General features: G+C 40.0%; 1 protein-coding gene across 1 annotated transcript in view; it reads left to right on the top strand.

The window, feature by feature from the left end:
- The window catches only part of LOC141902253 (E3 ubiquitin-protein ligase PDZRN3-like), a 199,665-nt gene extending 177,994 nt beyond the window's left edge, over positions 1-21,671 (top strand). The window contains exons 6-11 of the mRNA XM_074789898.1: positions 7,046-7,141; positions 10,173-10,235; positions 12,364-12,462; positions 17,293-17,388; positions 19,253-19,384; positions 19,732-21,671. Coding sequence (XP_074645999.1) covers positions 7,046-7,141; positions 10,173-10,235; positions 12,364-12,462; positions 17,293-17,388; positions 19,253-19,384; positions 19,732-21,213 — 1,968 coding nt within the window. The 3' untranslated portion in view covers positions 21,214-21,671. The remainder of the gene's footprint in view (positions 1-7,045; positions 7,142-10,172; positions 10,236-12,363; positions 12,463-17,292; positions 17,389-19,252; positions 19,385-19,731) is intronic.
- Positions 21,672-23,302: the final 1,631 nt, after the last annotated feature.

The following is a 23,302-nucleotide window of genomic DNA, read 5'->3' as shown; positions in this document are numbered from 1 at the left end:
GCGACTTTTACTGGCGGAAAGTGAACCGTCCTGCGACCGATCGCTAGATTATACTGTCGCCGATCTCAATAAACTAGGGAGTCGTCTCCGTCACGTAGTTATAATAGCTTACTACAGCGGTTTGTATAAATATTTGATACGTTACGGGCTAAACCCATCGCGTACAGTGTCCGTCCATATACACTGTTATTGATAAAGGCGTTCGCATCGTTGAATTACTGATAGAAGGAAGTTTATCTCGCGTGTTACTGTGGGATTGAGTAATTTTTACTCGAATATCGGCGGTTCTGACGGATAGAATAATGCCAAACGAAGAAATGGCCGTTCTCTTACCGAAAAAGAAGCACCAGTGGCGCCCTTCTTGGATACGACCGTGTTGTTTGACCGTGATGTCCCCTGATGGCGAGGAACGGCCTATCACAGGTATCAAGGTAAGATTGACGAGGTATTTACGATGATGCTTGCTACACGAGTTTCGGGTTTATTTTGTACGTATGGTATTTTCGTGATGTATAAAATCTTGAAAGGCAATCGGTTTTAGATGATTTATCTATTCTATTCAGAATTCCAATAGTCTCTCTCCGGGTTATCGAACGCCACCAAACCGGCGTTACAACTCCGACAGGCGGTTCTGAATGGTTTTTAAAGTTTTAAGCGCTCGGCGAAAAAACCACTGTATGATAATGAGATTTTCATTGATGTCGTTCTCGCTAGCTGGCTGGCTCGTTGTCATCGACGGGTTCACAATCGAACCGTACTGTAGCAACTAGCAACAGCGTTACGTCAACTTAATAGTCCGTATCATCTCAGAGACCATCAATAAACAAATACCAGCATCTCTCTGTGTCTCTGTCTCTGCTTTATTCATCGACAGAGAACTAGTCGCATTCGTTCGATACGACGGCGAAGTTTCACCTGAGAATTATTAATTGGTTGAATCAGCCGAATGAAGAACTCGTTTCGGCTTTGATTCCGTTATGGAATAATGTTTTGATATGGATTTAACGACGCTTACCGCCGTTTCATCAAACTTCGATAGTCTTTTTTTTCAAAGATCGCGTAATTGCGTCTAGAAAGAAGCTAACGATCTTTTAATCTTCTAAACATACGGTGCCCGTAAACGAAGACGTTTCTTTTTTCAAATCTTTTAAAAAAACGTTCGTAAAAGGTCACCTGGTCGTAAGGCATGCAGAAAACTAGCTATAGTTTATACTTCCTTGATCGGATCTTGGAGTATCCAAGATCGGATCCTGGTTTCCCGAGACTGACCACGGCTTTAGCGCCCGCTATCAACAGCCAGCAGGACTCGAACCCTGTTGTCTCTCGGCACTGATCACGCCCTGTCCCACCGAGCTACCGAGGCTTCATAAGTCTCAGTTGCGGATTTTCAATTCTGGAATGTCTTGGAAAGAAAATCCTGCTAACTCAAAACTATGATAGAAAGGTTTCTGCAACATCACGAATATCTGCGGCTATTACTGAAGGGATATTTTGATGTTATCTAAGCGTGCTTGTGTTTCTTAGCAACCGGTTTACAGGTGTTTCGTTCCTGAGACGCGAACGGTGACTCACAGAGAGCAACAAGCGAAACTCAAACTCCACAGCAGCAGCAACAGCAACCGCAGCAGATCGGCCCTGATCTCACTCCTTCCTCAGACTCCTGCTCTCTCTCTCTCGCTGAGTCACCCGATGCCTCGTCAGCAATTAGTATTGACTGCGCAAATATCAAAATGGCAAAATCTTCGCGCTGAAAATGGTTCGTTAATGTACGGTATTCACATCTCTAAATGCTCGTGTTTGATTGGCTGTAAACGATCTAGTTTTGTTAGCTCTCGCCATTTAAGCGGCGGTTTCGTCTATTATTTCTAGCCGCGCGGATAATAATTTCGAAGCCGATCAATTTCATCGATCGATCCTGAGTCTGCGGCTAAACATTCAATTTGATTTAGTCAGAAGACGCGAGAATGAAAAGAAGATATCCCGATAAAATGAATATATCTGCCCCGACGCAATTATTCATTATTTCGGTGTAAATTAGAATACGATGGTTGATTTTATATAAAATGTTTCACTGAATTTGAATATGTTATGATAATAGATAATGTTATAATAGATAGTGTTATCAAATATTTAGCACATCCTCCCTCGGTCGGGATTCGAGCCTGATGACATCGTGAGACTCGGCGCGTAGTAGACTGGTTGCTAGAGACCGGTAACCAGTCTATGCGCGAAGCGGGTCATGCTAAGGTACGTCCCTGGATATATCAGAAGCCGTACGAAACGGTGGTAGAGTCTCAACACTCCATCGGGTTCGAATCCCTTTACTACGGAGAATAAGTTCAAAGGCGGCGTGACGCTCTGGCACATGCGGCAAAATTAGACGGAAGAAAAAGCGAAAAAACGTTTGTTCGAAGTTAGTTCGAATATTTTGTCTTCAAATAAGAAGATACCCACACTCGTCGCATAAGTTTGAAATATTCGATTGGCAAAACCCTTCGTTAAGAATCTGACCGAAGGATGGTACAAAAAGTCGATTTCAGAACAACAGACCTGTTGCCTCTCATCCACAAGAAAACGTGTCGTGCGTTATCTGTGCGCGCAGAAATCAATCTTGAAGATATGAATAATGAACGATATTTAATTGTGTCTCAACGCGTATTGACTATAGAACCACCGCCAATATGACATCATCACTAGATTAATAATTATTTCATCGAGAACTCGCGGAGAGAGAGAAAGAGAGCACGACAATAATAATAGAGACCATTCAATTATCTCGACAGAGCGCGTATGTGTGGTCTTAGCGTCGTGCGCTGAAACTGAGCAGTATTAGGCTACTTCATACTGTTTGAACGATATAGTTTAATTAAACATAAAGGTTTAAAGGCTTTGCGCGTTACTGAACGACTCGAAATGTTGCGGTAACGATACCCGAATCTAAATGATTAAAAACGAATCTAACTTATCAATGATTGAAATCAGAAGACATGATGTTGGACTCTCTCTAGATACTTTTGTCAGGTGCTTACACACATTTTCATTTTAATTTATTCATTCATCGTATCAATTCATACAAAAACTAGAAAGATACACACAGGTTTATAGGATAAAGAAAATATCACAAGGTTACAACTAAACCCCAAAAGAACTTATTCTATTCTATGTTATCATTAATTTTTTTAATTCTTTTGTTTTTTTTTTCTAATTTCATTTTTATTAATAAACTTTGTTTTAGATTTTTGAAATTTGTATATTGCGGGTTTCAATCATACGAGCTATTCTCCGCGTCTGGGTTTATGCGAGCTCGATGCTAACCTCCCGACAGTGTCGGCTAGTGATTCTACATTTCGCACATATATTACGATAGTTTATTGAAGTGGAGTTGTAACAGATGCCTGCAGGCTGAAAACCACCGTATTGTTAAATCGTATAAATTTGCGATTAAATGCTGAAATTAAACTGATATATTCGACGATAAAACTCTCACCGGCTGCTTTCATATCACCACACGTTAAGGACATAAATAACAACAGCAGCTGTTATCGTTACTACCAATATCATTGTCACCCGGAATAATATCGTCTTTGAAATATACCGCAGTACTGAAAATATGTTACACCGAGGGTTCATATACTGCACTCGCAGTCAATGAACCAAATCAAAATAAAAGTTTAGGTACAATAGCGCTAACAAACAAAGGTAGATTGTCTTTCATCGGGATTGTCGGTACTTATTGTGAAGATTGTCCCGAACTTTTGACTTTTAACATCATTCTCTCTCTCTCCTCTATATTTCTCTCCCTTTCTATCTCTCTATCTTTCCTCCCCTCTCTCCCTCCTCCTCCCCTCTCCCCCTCTCTCCCTCTTCCTCCCTCTCTCTCCCTCTTCCTCCCCTCTCCCTCTTCCTCTCTTTCTCGCTCTCCCCCTCCTGTCGGTCTCTTCCTCTCTCCTCTCCCCTCCTACCTTCTCTCTTCTTTTTTCCCATTCTTTCTCTCCTCTCCATCTCCCTCTCTCCCTCTCTCTCTCTCTCTCAAAGACTCTGGATATCGGGATTGATTGTAGTTGAATTACACTGGAGGTTTCTGCCGTGTTGTGATAAAATTCAGTCAATTACGTGTGTATAGGGTGTCCACGACGACCTGACGCCTCATTTACATGACCGATCAGCCGTGACGTCATGCATTCATCACGCATTCCGGCGCAATGTGGAAATCTTAACTATACCCGAAAACTTCGCAAATATTCAATCCATTTTCTTGTGTAGATCATGATAGAAAATCGGATACGCCATAAGAAATCAAGTAATAAGCTCAATCTCAACGATATCGGAGATGAGATTCATTCTATACCAGTATTTTGAAAAGCTAAGGCGTAGATATATAGGAACTTATTTTACTGTAGCTCCTACAAATTGTAAATTGCGCATCCTCTCCAATTCTTACAGAAAAAAAAACCCAATGAAGGTGGCTTTGTTTTTACAGAAAAAAGGCAAGCCCACTCTTATCTAGGGATAACACCACGCTATGACTGTTCCAATAATGGCCATAATGGAAAAGAGAGTAAATTATCCTTTAATCAATATTCATGTTTATCCTACATGTATTTGTTCATAACATATTGTAAATTTATTGCCGTTCTCTGCGCAAAATGTTTATACGTTTTGGGGGCAACAAAATTGATTCTGGTTCTAAAAGAACGCGTTTTAAAAACTCATAAAAAAACTGCATTTTTACCGCGAAAACAAAGAATCGCGTATAACGATTGAACTAGAGCATCCCGAGACTGCGAACGATTCGAAAAAAAGGCCCGTAGATGGAAATGCGCGTGATGGATGGGTTTTGTGACAGGGCCATTATTTGGTCGTTATTTAATACGACATCTCGCGGAAATCATGAAGCTTTGTTAATGAAATATATGGATATTGTTCATTTCCCTCGTCAAATACGCGCGGTCTCGTGAAATAATGATTGCTGTGTCAATTCTCTACAGTGCGACGACTGCTGCCGCTGCTCGACTGCCAGTGCACGCTTTTATCTTTCTCCCTCTATTCCCCGCCGCCATCAAAGACGATGTAATTGCACGTGACAGCCTAACAACAGTTCTGACGCAAAATTCATCAATACAGAATCCCCATTCTATTCCGAACTGACTATTGTATTCTATGAGATAATGTTATGAGGTTTTTTTATACAGATTGAGTGAGAATGTAGTAGTTGTTCATGGGAAGAACCGCATTTTCATCGACAATTTTCTTAAGTTTATGTCGACTATTATTCGTTTGAATTTTCTACAGCCTATTTTCATAAAGAAATATTCCCGAATTATCCGTCCCAGTAATAGATTATACAGAAGAAAAATGAATCCGTTTCTTTTTTCTGTTCTTTTGTGTCGTGAGATTTCAACTAATATTATCATTACAAGACGGACAAATGGTATTTCGTTCAAAATATATCTCGAATATTCATGAAAAAAAGAAAACTCTTCGCACATTTTTTCGTTTCTGTGTGTGGGATTCCATCTTATATTATCATATAACGCCACGGATTCAGAAAGTTCGATCGAGATTGCAGGAGTTGATGATAAGCTTTTACTCATTTTAAACTAGTGTTTAGAAAACCGTGTGAAATTCCTGTCGATTTTGAGAAGGGATTTGCGCGGAGTCGGTCGATTTTGCCCGATAGCGCGGCACGAATTCCTTCGGAAAATATTCCCATTTCGGATGAATCATATTCGAATTGAAATATTTCCTATCGCTGGTTCGCATCGGTTTGATGAAACGTCGATAGTATTTTTCAATCTTGAACCCGCCGCGCAGTTTCTCGGTGTCGTGATTCATAGGATAGGAATCCGTCGATGATTCCCTGATATCATAGCGCGACCAATGGTGACCCCGAACGAGACGACAAAGACTCGCACGAGACAATATTACCTCATTCGCTGCTGATACGGGTGGAGAAGTGACAATATACGTGATGAGATAACGCTCAAATACGACCAGCTTCCAGCGGCATCAATTGACCATTAGAAGAACCGTCGTTAAAGTGCTACTCACGCTGGAAACGATCTTCTTCATTCGAAGAATTTGAACTTGTCACCGAGGCGAAAATGGCGGTGATTGCGGTCGCGATTGTAAATGGATGCGCCTTTTAAAAAATGCTCTCAGTTACGTCGAAAACTATATGCGTGACTCACTGCGTCACGTACGGGTATTTAGAACGTTCTGTTCGGTCTAATCCGAGTCAATTTCCGTCGGACATCGCCTTCTGTGAATAGCACGTTCACCGTAAGAACCCGGTTCAAACCCCGCGCTGATGACTTCTTTCTCACTGCGTACTATATACTGCCGACATTAATCACTGAGAGACTACGGAATGTTAGGACATTTCCGGAATCTATCACGATTCTGTGAATTAGACAATTTCTGTCGTCGCATTTTTTTATTTTTCGCTCAGATGTCAATTGCAGGGTCTTATTACTTACTCGTGGACGGCAACGGCTAATGGCTTGCTCTGTTGATTAACTTCTTACAGTTGTAATGAGCTCCTTTATAATTCATTCATAGCTACATTACCATTGATGAAACACTTCGAGTCCGTGTTATAAAGATGATATAAAATCCCACACTGAGAATGAAAGTATTATAAGAGTCTGAAATGTTTGCTTGAGCTAGTGTGGTTTATTCAACGTTTCGACTTTATCCTAATAGTCATCTTCAGGAATACGTATTAAAAGTCTCTCTCATATTTTTGTTAAGGCATAAATATTTCCGAAGGTGACAGTCGAAACGTCGAACACACTTCGCTGAAGGAAACACTTTTGGGGGTTTTTCTATTCTTAGTGTCGAGGGATTTTACATTTTTCATAGCTACAATTCATCTGGAAATAAACAGATGTATCTGCTTAATGACCTGTAAACTGGGCCCAGATATCAAGATTGTTTATGTAGTTTAATTTTAGGAGCATTATTTTGCAGAGTTTTTACTTGGAACTTTATTCTGATATTTCCATTTGATTAAACATCGTTTTAAATATTCGTCTATTTACAGGAGGTGTCATTGCGACGAACTGAAGAAGAGAAACTCGGTTTAACTCTAGTTTATGGATCTGCTGTGGATGAAATAACAGATATTTTCATAAGCGAGGTAGATATCTAGTAATTCATTCAGTTTACCTTTAACACCTCAAGTGACAAACATGGCGACCATTATTGATTAAGAAGCACTTATTAAACTTCAACCTTTTTACATCTATACACTGCCCAGAAAGTAAATCGTAACCTTCTAAACGCGCAAACTTTTCCACTTATGGTTCTCTTAGAAATTTGAATACCCTAGAACCGTTTTATTGTACATATTATACCCACCGGTTTAGTTCATCCGTTCCCTTGGGCGAATTTTACGAATTACGATGGGACAAATTTAGAAACTCGCTGCTATATTTACGAAGTTGTCAGACGCCGATATATCGTAATTTCATAAAAAGTTCCCGTAAGAAAAAGAGCTTTAGTAACCGCTAATACCGAAATCGATACGCGAACCGTCTTATGTTTTGTGCCCGAGCGTTTGAAGCTTATATCTTATGTAACAAGATTACAATTGATGCAGAAAATACCGAGTAACAAAAGGATCTATAATATTCGGAAAAACGAACATACATGTTCGGTGTTATTATGATAATTATATTGAGATACGTCTAGACGATGCCGCGATCGGTTTTTCTGCTTTTTCGACGAAGTATAACTCACCGAAAGCTGATTAGTGGCCGAAATTCCGAATCGTTTGGCGACAGGCTTACTTTCCGGTTGGCTGGAAAATCGATGTCCATTAGGAAGATGGTGGCCAGAATGCGGCGTAGACAAATTGATTTAACCCCCCGCGAGGAGTCGGCCGTCAGAAAAAAAAATAATCAGCAAGTTGCTTTTAATGGAGTATTTTCCGGAGAAATTGTCCGTGAACTTTTCGAGTTGCTGCTGGTGGGTGTTGGTGCTGTTAGTTCGACGCTACTGAATCAGGTGGCAGCATTTACTGGTTATCAGTGTATCAAGCTCTGTGGAGTAACACGTCAGATGCTGATGTTTACTCGCGGCAAAATCGAATCACTTTTCAATTATTTACTTCGATTTTATCAAAAATTTCCGTCAATTCGACCGCCGAGCGCCGATTTCAAAATCAAATCCGGTTTCGTTCCCGGCAGGTGTGGTGGGTTCGTAAGGGACACCAAATCAAAAATTCAAACGAAATCTACCAATAAATTAAATAACAAGGACAATCCCTATTTCAAGATTTAAAGACTTTTTCAAGATAGTTTAGTAGGAAATTGGAAATTTTTTGCGGGAAGCGCTGTTGCCGAAAAACAATTTTGCTTTTATCCTCGGGCTTGGAATTCTACCAACAGATGGCTGTTACTTTTCTTATCGACTTCAAAAGACGACTTTCTTTTTTTCGAAGTTGAAATGGGCAGTTTTTCGTAGAGTATCCAATCCAATCATTAATTCTGTTTATTCGACTGAAAATCCCACTCAAATCAAACGCGGACGCGTCTATTTACGATGTCCGGCGAGCCTTCTAAAACCAGCGCCCTGCACATATCGAATTCCGCCAACAACTTCAACCTGAACAAACATCGCCTGAATTACCTTTTGAAGAAATTAATTTTCATAGAGCTTGAAAGAAAAATATTGGCCATGGAAATAATGTTATCTTTAGTCGGCAAAAAAGCGAAGGCAGATCGGTTACTTCGTGTGGACATTCGCTATATAAACATCGCTAGCTTCTCCGGGTTACTTTGATCTGCTCATAAATTGAAAGTCCTCGTGTTTTTAATCCAGGGTTCTATTTTCTTATCGTATTCGCCGACTGCGATCTGGTTGACGTTTTAAAGGCCGCTCCTGTAGTTATCCAGTGACTGACAGCTACGACACACAATGAACCGACGACTGACACTTGGCGACCGCTTACTGATCCGTGCCACTAACAACAACGAACTTCGCTTTCAAGTCAAAAACATCTCCGTATCTGAAAGCCGCGCTTAATAATAGGCTTAGTTTCGCGTTTTCTGATATTTCAACTCATTCGATATCGCGATGTCGCGGCGGGTCGATGGCTCGGAAACATCCTCTGTTTTCCACGTTATAATTAAGCTTAAAGTCGACTTAATGAACCGATGCTTTGTGTTTCCAACAAGTGCGGTGAGATTCCTGACTGAATTCGTTTGATGTTTGATCTGATCTTGCGTCGAGCCCAAGGGTTATTTAGTCTTGGAGAGAAAGTTTGAACTGTTGTGTCTGCCGGCCAGCTCGGGATATCTATACGGCTCCGCTCGCTCACGGAACTAATTCGTCATTTCGTCGGAAGATGGTTCAAGAAACTGCATCTGAAATGGAGGACCGGGTACTTTTCATTTATTTTCATATATCATTCTTAGACGTTTTTGAATTGTTTTTCTCTACCTTTTCGGGCTTCAAACACCAACAGCTTTTAGTTCTTTGGTGGCTAATCAGAGCCAAGTAACGCAGTCGTGAATTCAGTCTAAAAGTGCTCTCAAATCTAAAGACTGGTTTTAAGTTGTTATTGGCTATAGAACTTAGTTGGTCTTAGACTGGTCTCAAGATACAGCCAGTAATTTTTAGTTGGCTGTCCACAGCCAAGTTAAACAGGCATGACTTCAGTCTAAAAGTGGACTGTTCTTAAGTTGTTAGATTGGCTATAGAACCATAATGAATTTAGACTGGTCCTGAGCAGACTGACCCCTGACCCATAGCGTTCATCATCCATAGTTGATGATGTTATATATGTATTTGAGTTGATGACGGAGGCTGGAGATGGATCGATACTGCGCGACGAGTCGGCATCACTCACACAGTCTGACACTGCCGCCGGTTACTGATCACAGAAACACCGTCAACAGTCGCAGTACTTATTTCTAGGCTGAGGCAATTCTCAACGCGTATGTTTCACACGATTTCACTAGTAATAACGAAGTTATACGCATGAATTCAGAATCGAGAACCGCGAACGGGACGATAGAATTCTGAATAAAAAAATCAACGCGCGTCTGAATCTGGTGATCCGTAAAAAGTGAAGAATTTCAGCAATTAAATTCCTGTCTATGTTTGACGATGTTTTTCTCACGCGGAGTCAGTGTGATTTGATAACGGTTTTCTGATGTTTTTAGATTGAACCGTACAGTATTGCTGCTCAAGACGGCCGAATAAGAGAAGGAGACCAAATACTTCAGGTAAGATTACATTTTTAAGATTTTTTCTAACTTCTAACGTTTGTAATTAATAAGCATTGCTTAAAGTGCTTAATAGATTACTAATTTGAATTAGTAAGTAGTATAATCTAGTCTGGTGATACCTCTTTTCTCGTTCATTAAGGTACTCATTTCTTCATTATCATTGTTTGTTGTTTATGGGGCCCAGAGGTCTATGCATCTACAGCCTTAAGGCTTATCCGTGGTCCCCTCCCCCTAAGAGTCTGACTATTGAAACACTATTCGTCGTATAAGAATTTCTTTCTTTGGGACACGTTGAATCAAGGGACATGTATATCATATGAAATCAATTATTAAATCTTATGGGCCTCGTTTATGTAATACATTGTCTGCGGACATGAGAACAGTTGATAACATCGAGACATTTAAAAACTTAGCTAAAAACTATTTAAGAAGGCCTTCGGGGAGATCAGAGCAATGAGCTAGTTTTTCGGAATATCGCTTTACAAGATACTTATTATCATCATGATTATTATTATTGCAATTAAAACATTGCAATCGAGTTGCGCAACAAACTAAGTAATATATCATATACATTTCTGAATCCAAACTTTACAGAGATTTGTCTTTGTGTTCGTCATCAGATTCGTTTGACTTTGAAGTTCCGTAAAATTTCAATATCGTGTACTTTTTACGCATGCGTGAATAACACGCGGGGTTTTACAAGTCATATCAAACGCGATCAGATAAACGCGAATAATAACCGAGCACCGAGGAAGACCGCATGAGATATCTAATTACAACCGTGGTTTCTGCGACGATTTTCCCGTCCTATAAACCTCTCGCCGAACAGCGTCTCTGATCTCCGCAGCTTAATCTTAAACGATGGGTGTATTATGAACGAGCATGAAATAGAATATCGTTGAACCAGGCGGAGAATTGGTGAAACTGGTTACAATGATCAACTGGACAATAGGCGGTTTGTCTTTGTCGCTTACAATGCTGACTATGCCTCGGCCCGAGTCGTGTTTGCTGTATCCATTTCGCACAATAAGACATCGTGTACGCTTTTTGATGTCTTTTAAAACGTGCATTCTCTGTATAAATGGAGAATAGTCGACCTTTAACGTCGTGTCCTAAATTGAAAAAAAAAATAACAGTCGGCCATCAGAGTCCGTAGTTACAGAACTTTAACCTTCAGGCGAGTCAGCATCGCGCATAACAACCGCAATAAAAGTCCACTTAATTCTTCTCAGGTGTAAAAAAAAATATCTCTCTTTCGAAAAACAAAATTTCTAAATTCGTTGCCAAGGTGAATTTCATCTCGGATATTCTTAGCCTTAGGTAGTAGAATTTGAATGTTAATTCACGACCTCGATTCGAAGTTAAAACTCGCCCGTGGAGTTATTCTTGAATTTGTTATTGAGGACGATACGCTATTTTTGTCTACTGTCTCGATTTCGCGACTTCACGAATTCAATCTATATTTCAATTGTTCGCCGTATCGAAGATGAAAGCGTCCTTTCTGAATATCCGTAATTGAAATTATGACGATTTGCTTTTGATGTTAGAATACGCGTAGAATTAAGAACATCAGCAGAATCCAATGACTTTTATTCAAATTAACAATCAATTTGCAGTAAAATCGCAGAATTATTCATTTATTTGCTGCTAATCTTTTCGTCAACGCGCACGTGTTCACAACCTCCAAAATCGGCTTTTATCTCATTTCGATTCAGAACCTGCTGAATCCGAGTCGCGATATGTAATTAGACGGATGTCAATTAGCCCAGCTCGCTGAATTTAACGAGTATAAATATAAATCTTACGGGTCGCGGCAGATGTCAGAATTTGTACTATTCAGTTCCATCGAAAATTGGATTTTAATCATCGAATTAGCGACTTCAAAATGTACCGCGCTTTGCTCATCATTTCAACGTAAATGGAATATGATGACAACACGGTGTCAAACATGGGGCGGTCATTGCATCTGTCGAGTTACCAAATCAAGTAAAATTCTTATTTTCAATTCGGCCATCTGGCATTTACAGACTCTATATTACTCGCCACTGAATGATAATTTCACCGAGGACCTGTTCTGAGGAACCATCCGAAATTAAACGCTTGAAACATTTTCTTATTTCTGCAGATAAACGGCCAGGAGGTTCACAGCCGCGAACAAGCGATCCATTTATTCAGCCAGAACCGCGAAGAAATTACATTGTTACTCGCCAGACCCCAACTACAGGTAAGGAAAGCGATTTAGATTACACGCGATAAGAGTAAACCCTCTATATGATAGTTGATAAGATTTGAAAACAAAATTTACATTTCAAGAATTGAAATATGAAGATACGACATTTCGAACTCCCAGTAGAGACAGGTTGCGATGAGGCGATAGCGAAAGACACATTTTTCATTTATATTCTTGATAAATGAATTTCTTTTTAATCTTTTGAATTTGTATATAATGTGTTTTGATATTATCATCTATTCCCCACGTATGAGTGCACCAGGGCTATTCTTAATACTGCAAGTATTGCAATACATTGCTGGTCATTCAAGTGACGTAACAGCGCGTCGTACTGGGCGGCAAGAGTGAGTATTTTCATAGAAGCGTAACACTCTTCGTCACAGTTGACCGCCTGTATGACGCGTGTGTGACTGCTGGGGTCAGGGTTGGTTGTGTGGAGCACGTGTTCTATTGTGTCTCCACGTGTCTGTTTTAAGACGCGTCTGGACCTCACTCGAACCTCTAATTCCGCTACATTCGTCATTAATTTGGACGAAATAAACTAAAACACCGTCAAGCAATTAGTGCTTTTCTATTGTGTCTGATGCGGAGAGTGGGAGAGAAGGATAGCGAGTTCGATAAATCGTTCAGGTACCTGGAATATGAATCGATGTCCGCTTACGCGTCTTACATCCATAAATAGTCGCCCCACTGATTATCTGTCGATAAGTCAACCGGTACAAATACCTCCGCACACAACATCATCATCATCACAAACCCGATTTATCAATCGTCTTAAATCTAACTTTCTAATCACAAGCAGATATCGGTTCATTATACTCAATATATCGTCATCTGATTTTACACAGGGTGTGTATAGCTTATAGCGTACGAATTCAAATTGTGATTAGTCTCACTGGGAAACTGACTCGTGTTAGGGTTCATTTCCATCTCCGATTGTTTAGTTATTGACAGGTGCGGTTTGTGATCGACAAAAATGTTATGATAAAAAGCGGATAAGTCGATTTTGGCATCGATTCGACGAAGTGACATTTCAGCAGTCAATCAGTGTTTGGGTTATTCGGTTCTTGTCTGCGACGGAAAAAGTCGCGACTTCATTATATATAAATGTATTGTGCCAACTGCGTAAAAGCTTAAAAAAAAGCGAAAGCTTTTAGCTTAATATAACACATAAATAAACCAAAAACGTGTTTAATAAATCAGAGATATATTCCTGGAGCAATTCGTCTTATGCCCTTTGATAGCCTGGAGTATTTTCGGCAGGTTCGAGTTGTGAATCTTCGAAGGTCATATGCCATCTGGTCGGTTGAGAGTAGAATACAGTATGCCCCGGGGTTCGACTCTGGGGCACTATCGTGCACAGGGGGTCCTCAGTCGAGTGGACCTTTTAAATTCCTTCTACGGCTTTTCATTATGCGTTTAGGTTTACATGTGCGAGGTTGTAGTCGAATAGAAACATGCGTCAAACTGCGTCCTGGCGATGTATATAAATATGAAATACTTACATTAGCTCCGGTAGTTATCAAAAGATTGGCAGAAAACTGATACGATTGTAGATTGCGCCTTATAATTAGACGCGAATTATATATCTTATGCCTGCTGGGCGAGGGACGTTTGTGGTCGACGTTCACAATGAAAGCGCCGCATACTCGACTAAACTCTGCGGTTCTTCTTTCTTTCATCGGAGGAAAATATAAAAATGTGTCCTAAGTATTCGAAGTGCTCGCGATTCCGATTGCGGAATTTATTCAATAAGTCGACGATAAGTGTCCGCACCGGTTGAACTCTGTTTATACAAGCCGGTGTGATAAGCATTAATTACTATAACTGTGGTTAATGATTTTCTTATCATCAGTCCCGTAATTACTATATGATCCTGTCGAGCGCGGTAATTCATTGTAGTGTAGTCTGATGAATGGACGCAACTCTAATTATGAACTGTGGTTTCGGTTTCATACAGTTTTGGCCGTTTGACTAATAGTACATGATCCATTTGAAATATATAGAAGTCGAATATTTGAAAAGGTGAAAAAGGTCAATTTTGTCGAATCGATACTATCGATTCTTTAAGAAAAAGAAACTTGAATCCCCTGGAGGCAGATGTGCATTCATCGCTTTATAGATTTTAAGACCCACTCAGTTCTGGAGCCAATAAAAACCACTTTTAAGGACTTTAATCCCGTCTGTGAAACTAGGCCCGGCTTGGGTTTTATCTGTATGGTGGTATATATATATTGCGGTTACCGGGCTATCGAAAGTGAATACACCTTGCGATTTGTAGGATTAAGAGTTTTTAATCCGCCGGGATTAGCCGCTTAATAATCATTAGTTGCGATTATCTTCGATAGTTGAACTTTCATTGCGGTTACTAGGGCACTAGGATTCCACGTTCACAACTATAGGTAATCTAAACTCGACTCGTCTGGAGATAATCCGATGCGAGGATTATCCGGGCGGATTATTATTATTGCAGGTAATTGGATGATGACAGGAACATAATAATTAGGCACTTGTATCTAGGTGTAAAAGCTATAAGGAGAACAGGTCTGTAGAGGTGGTAGTCGAGGTACTGGTTACCCGCGCGCCGACGCGTTTGAAGTACCGACCTACGAGCATCCAGCTGATAATCATTTACCTAACTCTCCCCTATCTCATCCGCGTGGCTAACATCAAAGACTAAACTCTCAGTATGACCGCCACAACCGATTATTTGTCTTCGGACCATTATAATACATTTACCTGCGTAACTTAAACATTAGAAATTAATATACACAACCCGATCGCCGTCGGAATGAGCCGATCTCGAAGTGGCTTCGGCGATAACTAGTCAGATGTGATTGGGTTTCGAGAGGCGGGCGAACTTCAAAGGGATTTTGTAATTAAGGCAACTGTCGGTAGGTCAGCTGTGTTGAGGGAACGAGCGGCCGTTTGGTTGGCTTCTCAGCGCGTTGATTTAATGAATCGAATGAATGAACGAACACCGATCATAAAGGAAAGGGGTGTGATCCAAAGTTCATTCTCTGGCTATAATCTGGCTGTCAATTTTTGACTGGCTTCAGTTCGGATTTGGGCTTTGTGTCGGACGGGTGGTTCTCTCCGCAGCGGCATCAACCGATACTCCGCCGTATAGTGAAGAAAAAGCGACGCGCCGGCTTTCTAAAAACCGCGTGTAGGAAGGAATAAACGACGGACTTTTTGACAGTTGAATGAGAGAAGTAATCAAGACAGGTTACGCGACGCGTAAAAACTTCTCTAAGAACTCGGATTAATATCAGATCGCGAATCGGATTGTGAATGAACGCGGATTTCGACCGATCCTAAAACGCGTTTATGAATGAAAGACGAATCGTAGCCAAAATTTTTATGACACGAAAGACAGTGTTATTGTTATTGTGTAGTGCCGGTTTTATGTTTACTAAGATCTGATAAGGAAAAGGAACGACAGTTTAGACGGAATAAGTCTTCGCCAGTTTTTGAATTTTGTTAGTTCGAATCGAGCGGAATATGATCATCGATGTTTAGACGAAGTTTGTGAACAATTCTCATGAAATAGTTTTCTGCCTGTAAAAAAGAGTTGAAAAAAAATATTAAAATGAAATTCGGTCGACATCGATTGTATAAAAGTTTACAGCGGCGGATGATTTATAAAAAGGAATCAGGAATAATAAAACGTAGGGGCTGGTTGGTTATTATGCCGAATTTGATGAAGGTAAGACTCATTTTCATTTGTTAATTTCCTTTGTTTTTCCGCTCTTGAAATAGGGGAAATATGGATTGACCCTGTTATTTATTTATTTGATTGCTAGAGTTCGTTTGATTCGATTTGGTGGCCGGGGGCGAAACAGGGCGTTTGATTTTCAAATCGAAAATCGAAGTAGATATATCTGTGTGATCGGCGGTCGAATTTACAACATTTTTTTAATTGACTCGAACAGAATTGGAAAATTCGAGATATCCGTTGTTTAGCACGGGGGGGATTTAAAAGTCTATAGATTGTTCTCGCGTTACCTTTCGTTCTTTGAACTTGAAATGTATGCATAAATAATGTTTTGATTTAGAATATAAGCTCCAGGTCTATGTTTACATAGCTGACTTCATTGTACACAGTCTCCCATGACACTAATGAAAGTGATCTGTACAAAAGCCTCTAGGACTTTACATCAACAATATACCTTACTGTTATTATCGGGGCTTAGGCTTTGTTCTATATAGTTACATAACTGGCTGGTGTGAAGTGAAGGTCAGTTTCTGTTCCCGGTAGGAGGTGCCTGGGTTTAAGGCAGGTGATAAAAGGTGCTATAATCGAAATACTAATCACCGTCACATTAGTCAGGGCCAGTAAGCTGAATCATTTAGGGCGCGTCGCGGAGAACCGGTGGGCAAATTCACACGCAGTCGAAATGCCAGTTAGGAATATATCTCGGGAGGCCAGCTGCTTTTGGCTGAGTTGTTTTTCAAAAGTGAGTAACAGAGGTTAATATGGAAAAAACCTGAAGTCGTTTCAATTTCGTCGAATCTATGCGTCGCGTTTAGAATAGGAAAACGTTTATCCTCGAGTGAAATGGTAGAATAGTCCTGGTACACTCTGACGTGGAGAACAGACTATAAGTTTATAAGCCACTAGAATTTAGAGGTGAACCGAACTAGTTAGTGAGAGTTCGAAACGTCGTGTATTTTTAATTCTTGATAAATAGAATTCGTTTTTAATATCTAAATTCTGTATATAGCCGGTTTTCAAACTTTTCTTCGAGTAAAATGTTGGGTCTGAAATGAAAACATTTGTGAATGAAAATCAATCAATTTGAAAAAAAAATCTAATTTCAGTTTGATGATGGTTTTATGGAAGAGAGACAGTGTATGCTAGACGACCTCCACATGGAAATGTTAGATCAACACCATTCGTACCCTCACTTGCCGCGGGTAAGTCTTTCACACTTTATATCGTCGATATTTTCGAACCAGTCTTCTTACTTTTATCGGAAGGCAAAAAAATCTCTTCTCAGCCAAAACACAAATAAACAAATACCTACTTCACGTAGTACAGATATGTATAGAGAATAGATCGAGGTCTGAATTTATGAATAAACCGCAGAACCCCGAGGTGCAGCTGTGACTGGTCCTAAGACAAAGAGTCCCTTGTTAACAGCACTGTACCGGGGCGGTGACGATCAAGGGTATAAGATTAACGACGTATGTGCTCGTCTAAAGGTACAATGAATAGTTGGTTGTTTTTGAAAAGTATTCTTCACTTTGTCCGATTGAAACTCGATCGAAATGATTCATAGCCCGAACCCCGTTTCGAGGAAAGAATATATCCGCAAAATGGAATGATGATGATATATATATATATATATATATATATATATATATATATATATATATATATATATATATATATATATATATATATATATATATATATATATATCGTGTTGTTCGCGGCCATTTACTCATTAGATTTAGTGTTGTATACACAAAATAAAGCATGGCTAATTACACGTCAGCGATCCCCTGATAATCTATGGTAATCCACGATCATTTCGTTATAGATGGCCGTTGCTGTTAGTCGGGGTTTTATCTCTATTAGATTTACGAAGCGCGCAATCAGTAGAAATGAGCCCCCAGCCGCCGGTTTCCGTAATTTACTAACGTTTTTTAGCCGTAGCGAAAAAGTAATAAAACTTTACACGCGATTTAACAAGATTGACTTCTGAACGTTTGGATCATTGTGTAACATTGCCGTCTAGTAATTAGGACTTGACGATCAGAATCGAGTTCCGTAGTTCTCGTACGGAATTTTAAACATAAGCAACCTAATTCAGAGGCCAGTTGCAAATTCAGCCCAGATTTAAGACCAGTCTAAGCACATTTTGGTTCTATAACCAATTTAACAACTGAAGACCAGTCTAAGCTCATACCAGCTCCTTAACCATCTAATAACTTAAGACCAGTCTAAGCTCACCTCAGTTCTATAACCAATCTAACAACAACTTAAGAGCAGTCTAAGCTCATATCAGTTCTACAACCAATCCACTTGGTATCAGTTTGATGATTGCCAGATGAACTTTGACAATAAACTAATCGAATCCACTCCACTCCAACTCAATATATATAGAACTTGGTCCGTGGTTGAGTAACGGATCTAGTTCCACAGTCTTTTGGACTTAAAATCAATTCATTACAAATGCTATAGTCAAATCATAACCTAACATATTTGTTGAACTGGATCCTCGAAATCTATTAACGTCTGCGCGCTGATAAACGACTTACGTAATATCAATATCTACGGATACAATAGAAATATGATAAGTTCGAGTGGCATCTAGAACCAGCAGACATCCGATCCTTCCGATCCTAAACGACTGTATTTATAAACGGAAAAATGATGTAATGTTATGTTTGATCACGGGCGAATAAACTATAGACGCGCGTGGTTTGATTAAACGATCAATAGTGTCGTCAGCTGCGCAGGAAACACCTAGTTCCGGTCATTCTCAATCTACATTCATGACGTAATGATCTCGACCCGCATCGCGTGGACATAGAAGCGAAATTTAGTATTCGAAATTCAAAAATGCTTTTTCGTGAGATTAGAGCGTATATAATCGGAAAATGAAATTGATTCCAGTAGAATGACCGCGATTTGACGCGATATATTGAAAATACATAATAAATCCACTATTTACACATTTAGAATATCAAAAAGCGATGTTTATTTTCGGATTAGAATCAATGAATTAATGATTTAAACAGTAGAATGATGAATAATGTTTATTTTCTTCAGGGGTTACATCACGACGAAGAGGGAGGAACGACAGATACGGCAACTACCGAAAACTCTTCGCATAAACACGAGAAAGACAGCGGAGTCGGTCGTACTGATGACAGCACTAAAAATGACGAGAGCTCTGAACAGGTAATTTATTCAACTAAGGGTCAATATGTACTACGCTCATAGTTCATAGCCAGCCTTCTAGTGCAGACTTTTTTGAATTATTCATTAAATTGTTTACTTGTCACAAAAATAAATCGAAGTGCTTACTTATGACCTTTGGTATCCCATATTATTATTTTAGACAATTGAATTAATTAATGCTTAAGCTTCACCGCTCATGCTATGGATTAGGATGAAGACTTATAAAGCACTCATTTTAGTGCCTACTTTTACTATCGAAAAGTGCTTACTTTTGCCTCGGCCAAACCTGTACACTACGGCGCCATCTATGTGAATTCATTGACATTACTCGTTTATTATATTTTCAGGAGCTCTTGGAAAACGAAAGCATGTCGCCGGCCCTTGTTCACAAGTTCCAAGCGAATAGTAACCTCGGTAGCGGGGAACTTCACCACAGCAACGATAGTTTCACATCGAACGATCAGGAATACCCCGCGAACGAGATCTCCGCCGAGGAGTGCGAGAAATTTCGAGAAGTTTTAGAAAGCCGTTGCAGTAACGTAGAAAACTCGCTTTCGTCGTCGTCAACTCAGAAAAACCTGTCCAAAAACGAGTCGAACAGTCAGAGCAGTTTAGAAAAAGAGTTAGCCATTCTAAACAAAGAAATGGAACATATTCAAATCGAATGTCAAGAAATCGTCGAGACTCATCTTCGCGAGCAAACTAAGATTAAATCAGACATTGCGCGCGAACCAGCGTTCCGAAGCCCGCGGCTCGTACCGCGCATGGGCACCAGACTCGAATGTTTAAAAATGCACGCCCAAAACGGTGATCAAATGTGGCTGCGTAAAAACGAGTTTTCGAACACGAGCGGAAGCGGTTCGAATACTAGCGCGTATAATACTGGTGATAGTTGTAGAAGTACCCCGTTAACGTTAGAACTCAATCCGCAAATGGATCAAGAGAACGGCAATGGACTCGGAGGCTCGATGCTGTGCCTAAACGCGCCCTGTAAACCGTCCTTGCAAACGAGCGACTCGGAGAAAAGCACGCAGACAATCGGGCCGAAATCGCCGGCTCGCTCCGGTAAGGAGCAACAAAAAGACGATCACTCGGCGGGAGTGCAACAGTCGCTAAGTAGCGACAGCATCGCGCGACATCAGGCCGCAAACGACGGTTCTAATACCTCATCGATCTACGATAAATATGCCACGGTCATGTACACTAACAAAGCTAACCTGGAACACACTATTCAGGTTCAACAGCAAATGTTTCAACAGCAAATCAAGTTGAAGCAAAAACAAGGCTCAACTTCGCCGCCTACCGGTCAACAGTGCGAAACGCCGACCAGCCCAGCTGCGCCCCCTAGTGAAAGCGGTAATATATCGGGAAGCACGCAGCAGATGGAATGGGTGGTGAAACGTCGCGCGGATGGATCGCGGTATATCACGCGCAGACCGGTGCGTAATAAACTGTTAAAAGAGCGCGCGAAAAAACTATCGGAGGAGCGATCGGGAATGACGACAGACGATGACGCGATGAGCGAAATGAAACTAGGACGTTACTGGAATAAAGACGAACGTAAAAAACATCTGGAGAAAGCGAAAGAGCACAAACGACGTAAGGAGATCATGCGTCAAAAGATGGAGACTCTGAAAGAAACGAACGCCGACACGGAACCGGTCAAAAAGGAAGCTACGATCGTCGAACTCAGCCACCGTAAAATGAACAAACATAAAACGAAGAAGGTTTTCGACGATTTTACGACAGTGCAAGAAATGTTAGCGCACGGGAGCAAAGTCTCCGACGGTAAAACGTATAACCCGCTGTTATCGGTAACGACCGTGTGATAGGGTTCCGACCGACCGACACGAGACAATTCGACGGTGGTTGAGAGGAGAGTCAGTGCTTTTTAATTTGTGATCTCATTACGATGACTTTATTCGCTAATCTCTCTCGTGTTTATGTTCACCTGTGTATACTATGTGTTGTATATCAGACGTTTCTATAAAATGCTTGCTCCAGAATTGATGTAATAATTCAGAGAAATGCCCGTCAAGATTATTGTATCGTATGGTGATAGACAAGTTGAGCTCATTTCTGCTTCTATAGCCTTCCGTAGTTTGTCTACCGGTAAATCTTTCTATAGGTTGTCAGTATTTTGAATTCTAATTGGACTTTAAATTACCAGAATAGAGTTTTTGTTGTCCGGTTTCAAATGGTGTAACACGCTGTATTAGAATTGACAATTGACGATAAGTTACCAAACAACTGTGATGTTCACAACAAAAAAATAGAATCCTAGTATAGACGCTTCTAATGTAGAACTATATTAGTGAAGTATATTTTTCTCTACGCCTCAGAAACATCTCCCAAATATTAAACACAAAGCTATCCTATATAACTGTGTACAACGTAAACAGTGTCTTTTTAATGTCTTCATTGATAGAACGCGTGAGTTGAAATAATTTTAGTCGGATGCAGAATCTTCCATTTTGATATAACTTAGTTTTATACGAATGAAATACACACAATGCCTCATCGAGTTTGATGCACGTATGATTTATAATATCGAGTATCTGTTTGTGGCAGAGATTGAAGAAACTTCTACCGATGGCTTTTGAAAAATAAGTCTAAGCAGGGTCTGTTGTTTTGGATTTACTGGGCTCGGTCGCACAGCCATAACTAGGGTCCAATAGTCTTAAGACGCTGGCTTGGCTATTGAACCATCTGGATTTAGATTGGTCTTGAATCTGGGCTTTGACTGTGCACCTCCAACTTTCAGTTCAAGGCGCATAGATAGATCTACATGGCAGAAATCATGATAAGTCGAACAATTCCAATCAGAGACTTAAGTTATAAAAAGTTTCTAAACTTAAGATACGAAAGTCAGTGTTGTAATGGCTGACCATACTGACTTCAAATAAATCTAGTTTGTATGTGCTCGGATAATGAGAGTGTTTTACTATGCCAGGGATATATACATATTGTGTGAACATCGAAAAGTGTATTATTGAAAATCTATGCTGATACTGTATATACAGGCGTGGTGTAAAAGAGTCTATTTTACTGTAAAGCTCAAAACTATTGTCACATCCTGAGGCTTTTATAGAGAGTATGAAAAGAGAGTATGAAAATATGAATATCCAACACGAATAAATGGCTTAACAAAAAAAAATCAGAAACATGCACGGCCTTATAAATACAACACTGATGACCCCTATGGGGTGACGGGGCACTTTTGAGATAGCGTTGACGACGTATTGCTGTATAAAAGAAATATTAAGAATTTAATATAATATAAAAATACATATATAGAATGATTATCTATTAGAAATGGGTGTACGAGTAATTACTAATGATTCAAATGATAATTAATTGAATAATTATTTGTGTATAAATGAATGTAAATATAGTTTGTCCGTTTAACTGTGCTCTATTACTGGTATATCATCATCAAACATCGTCATCTTCATCATTATTATCATCAGGATCATCGTCACTTTGACAATCACTTTCGCTGTACGATAATGAATAACTTATAATAGAGACCTCCTTTCACTAACCCCCCGCCTCAGCGCTGTCCCCTCACTGATGATATATGAGACCCCTTTCCCGCTACTGATAGGATATCGCAATGGGTCCTAGCTTAACTTTTCGAGGTAAACATATTTCGATAATGAAGCTCGATCACATTGAAGCGAAGAATAGTCCATTATCAACGTCATCAGTCCATATGAAATTCCATTGCGATCGTAGTATTGGACACTGTAGTTTCACAGGCCTGCGTAATTAAACGATTTAGTTGACATTATATCGTGTATTCGTGTTAGAGAACTGATAACTCTCCGAATCAGAGAATCATCTCATTTCTTATACAGAGCAAACTATTGCATTCAAATCGGTCGATTTTGTCGGTTTTTTCAGTGTTTGAACGTT

This window comes from Tubulanus polymorphus, chromosome 3 (genome assembly GCF_964204645.1).
Source record: "Tubulanus polymorphus chromosome 3, tnTubPoly1.2, whole genome shotgun sequence".
NCBI lineage: Eukaryota > Metazoa > Nemertea > Palaeonemertea > Tubulaniformes > Tubulanidae > Tubulanus > Tubulanus polymorphus.
This window is presented reverse-complemented; position numbering and strand designations above follow the sequence as displayed.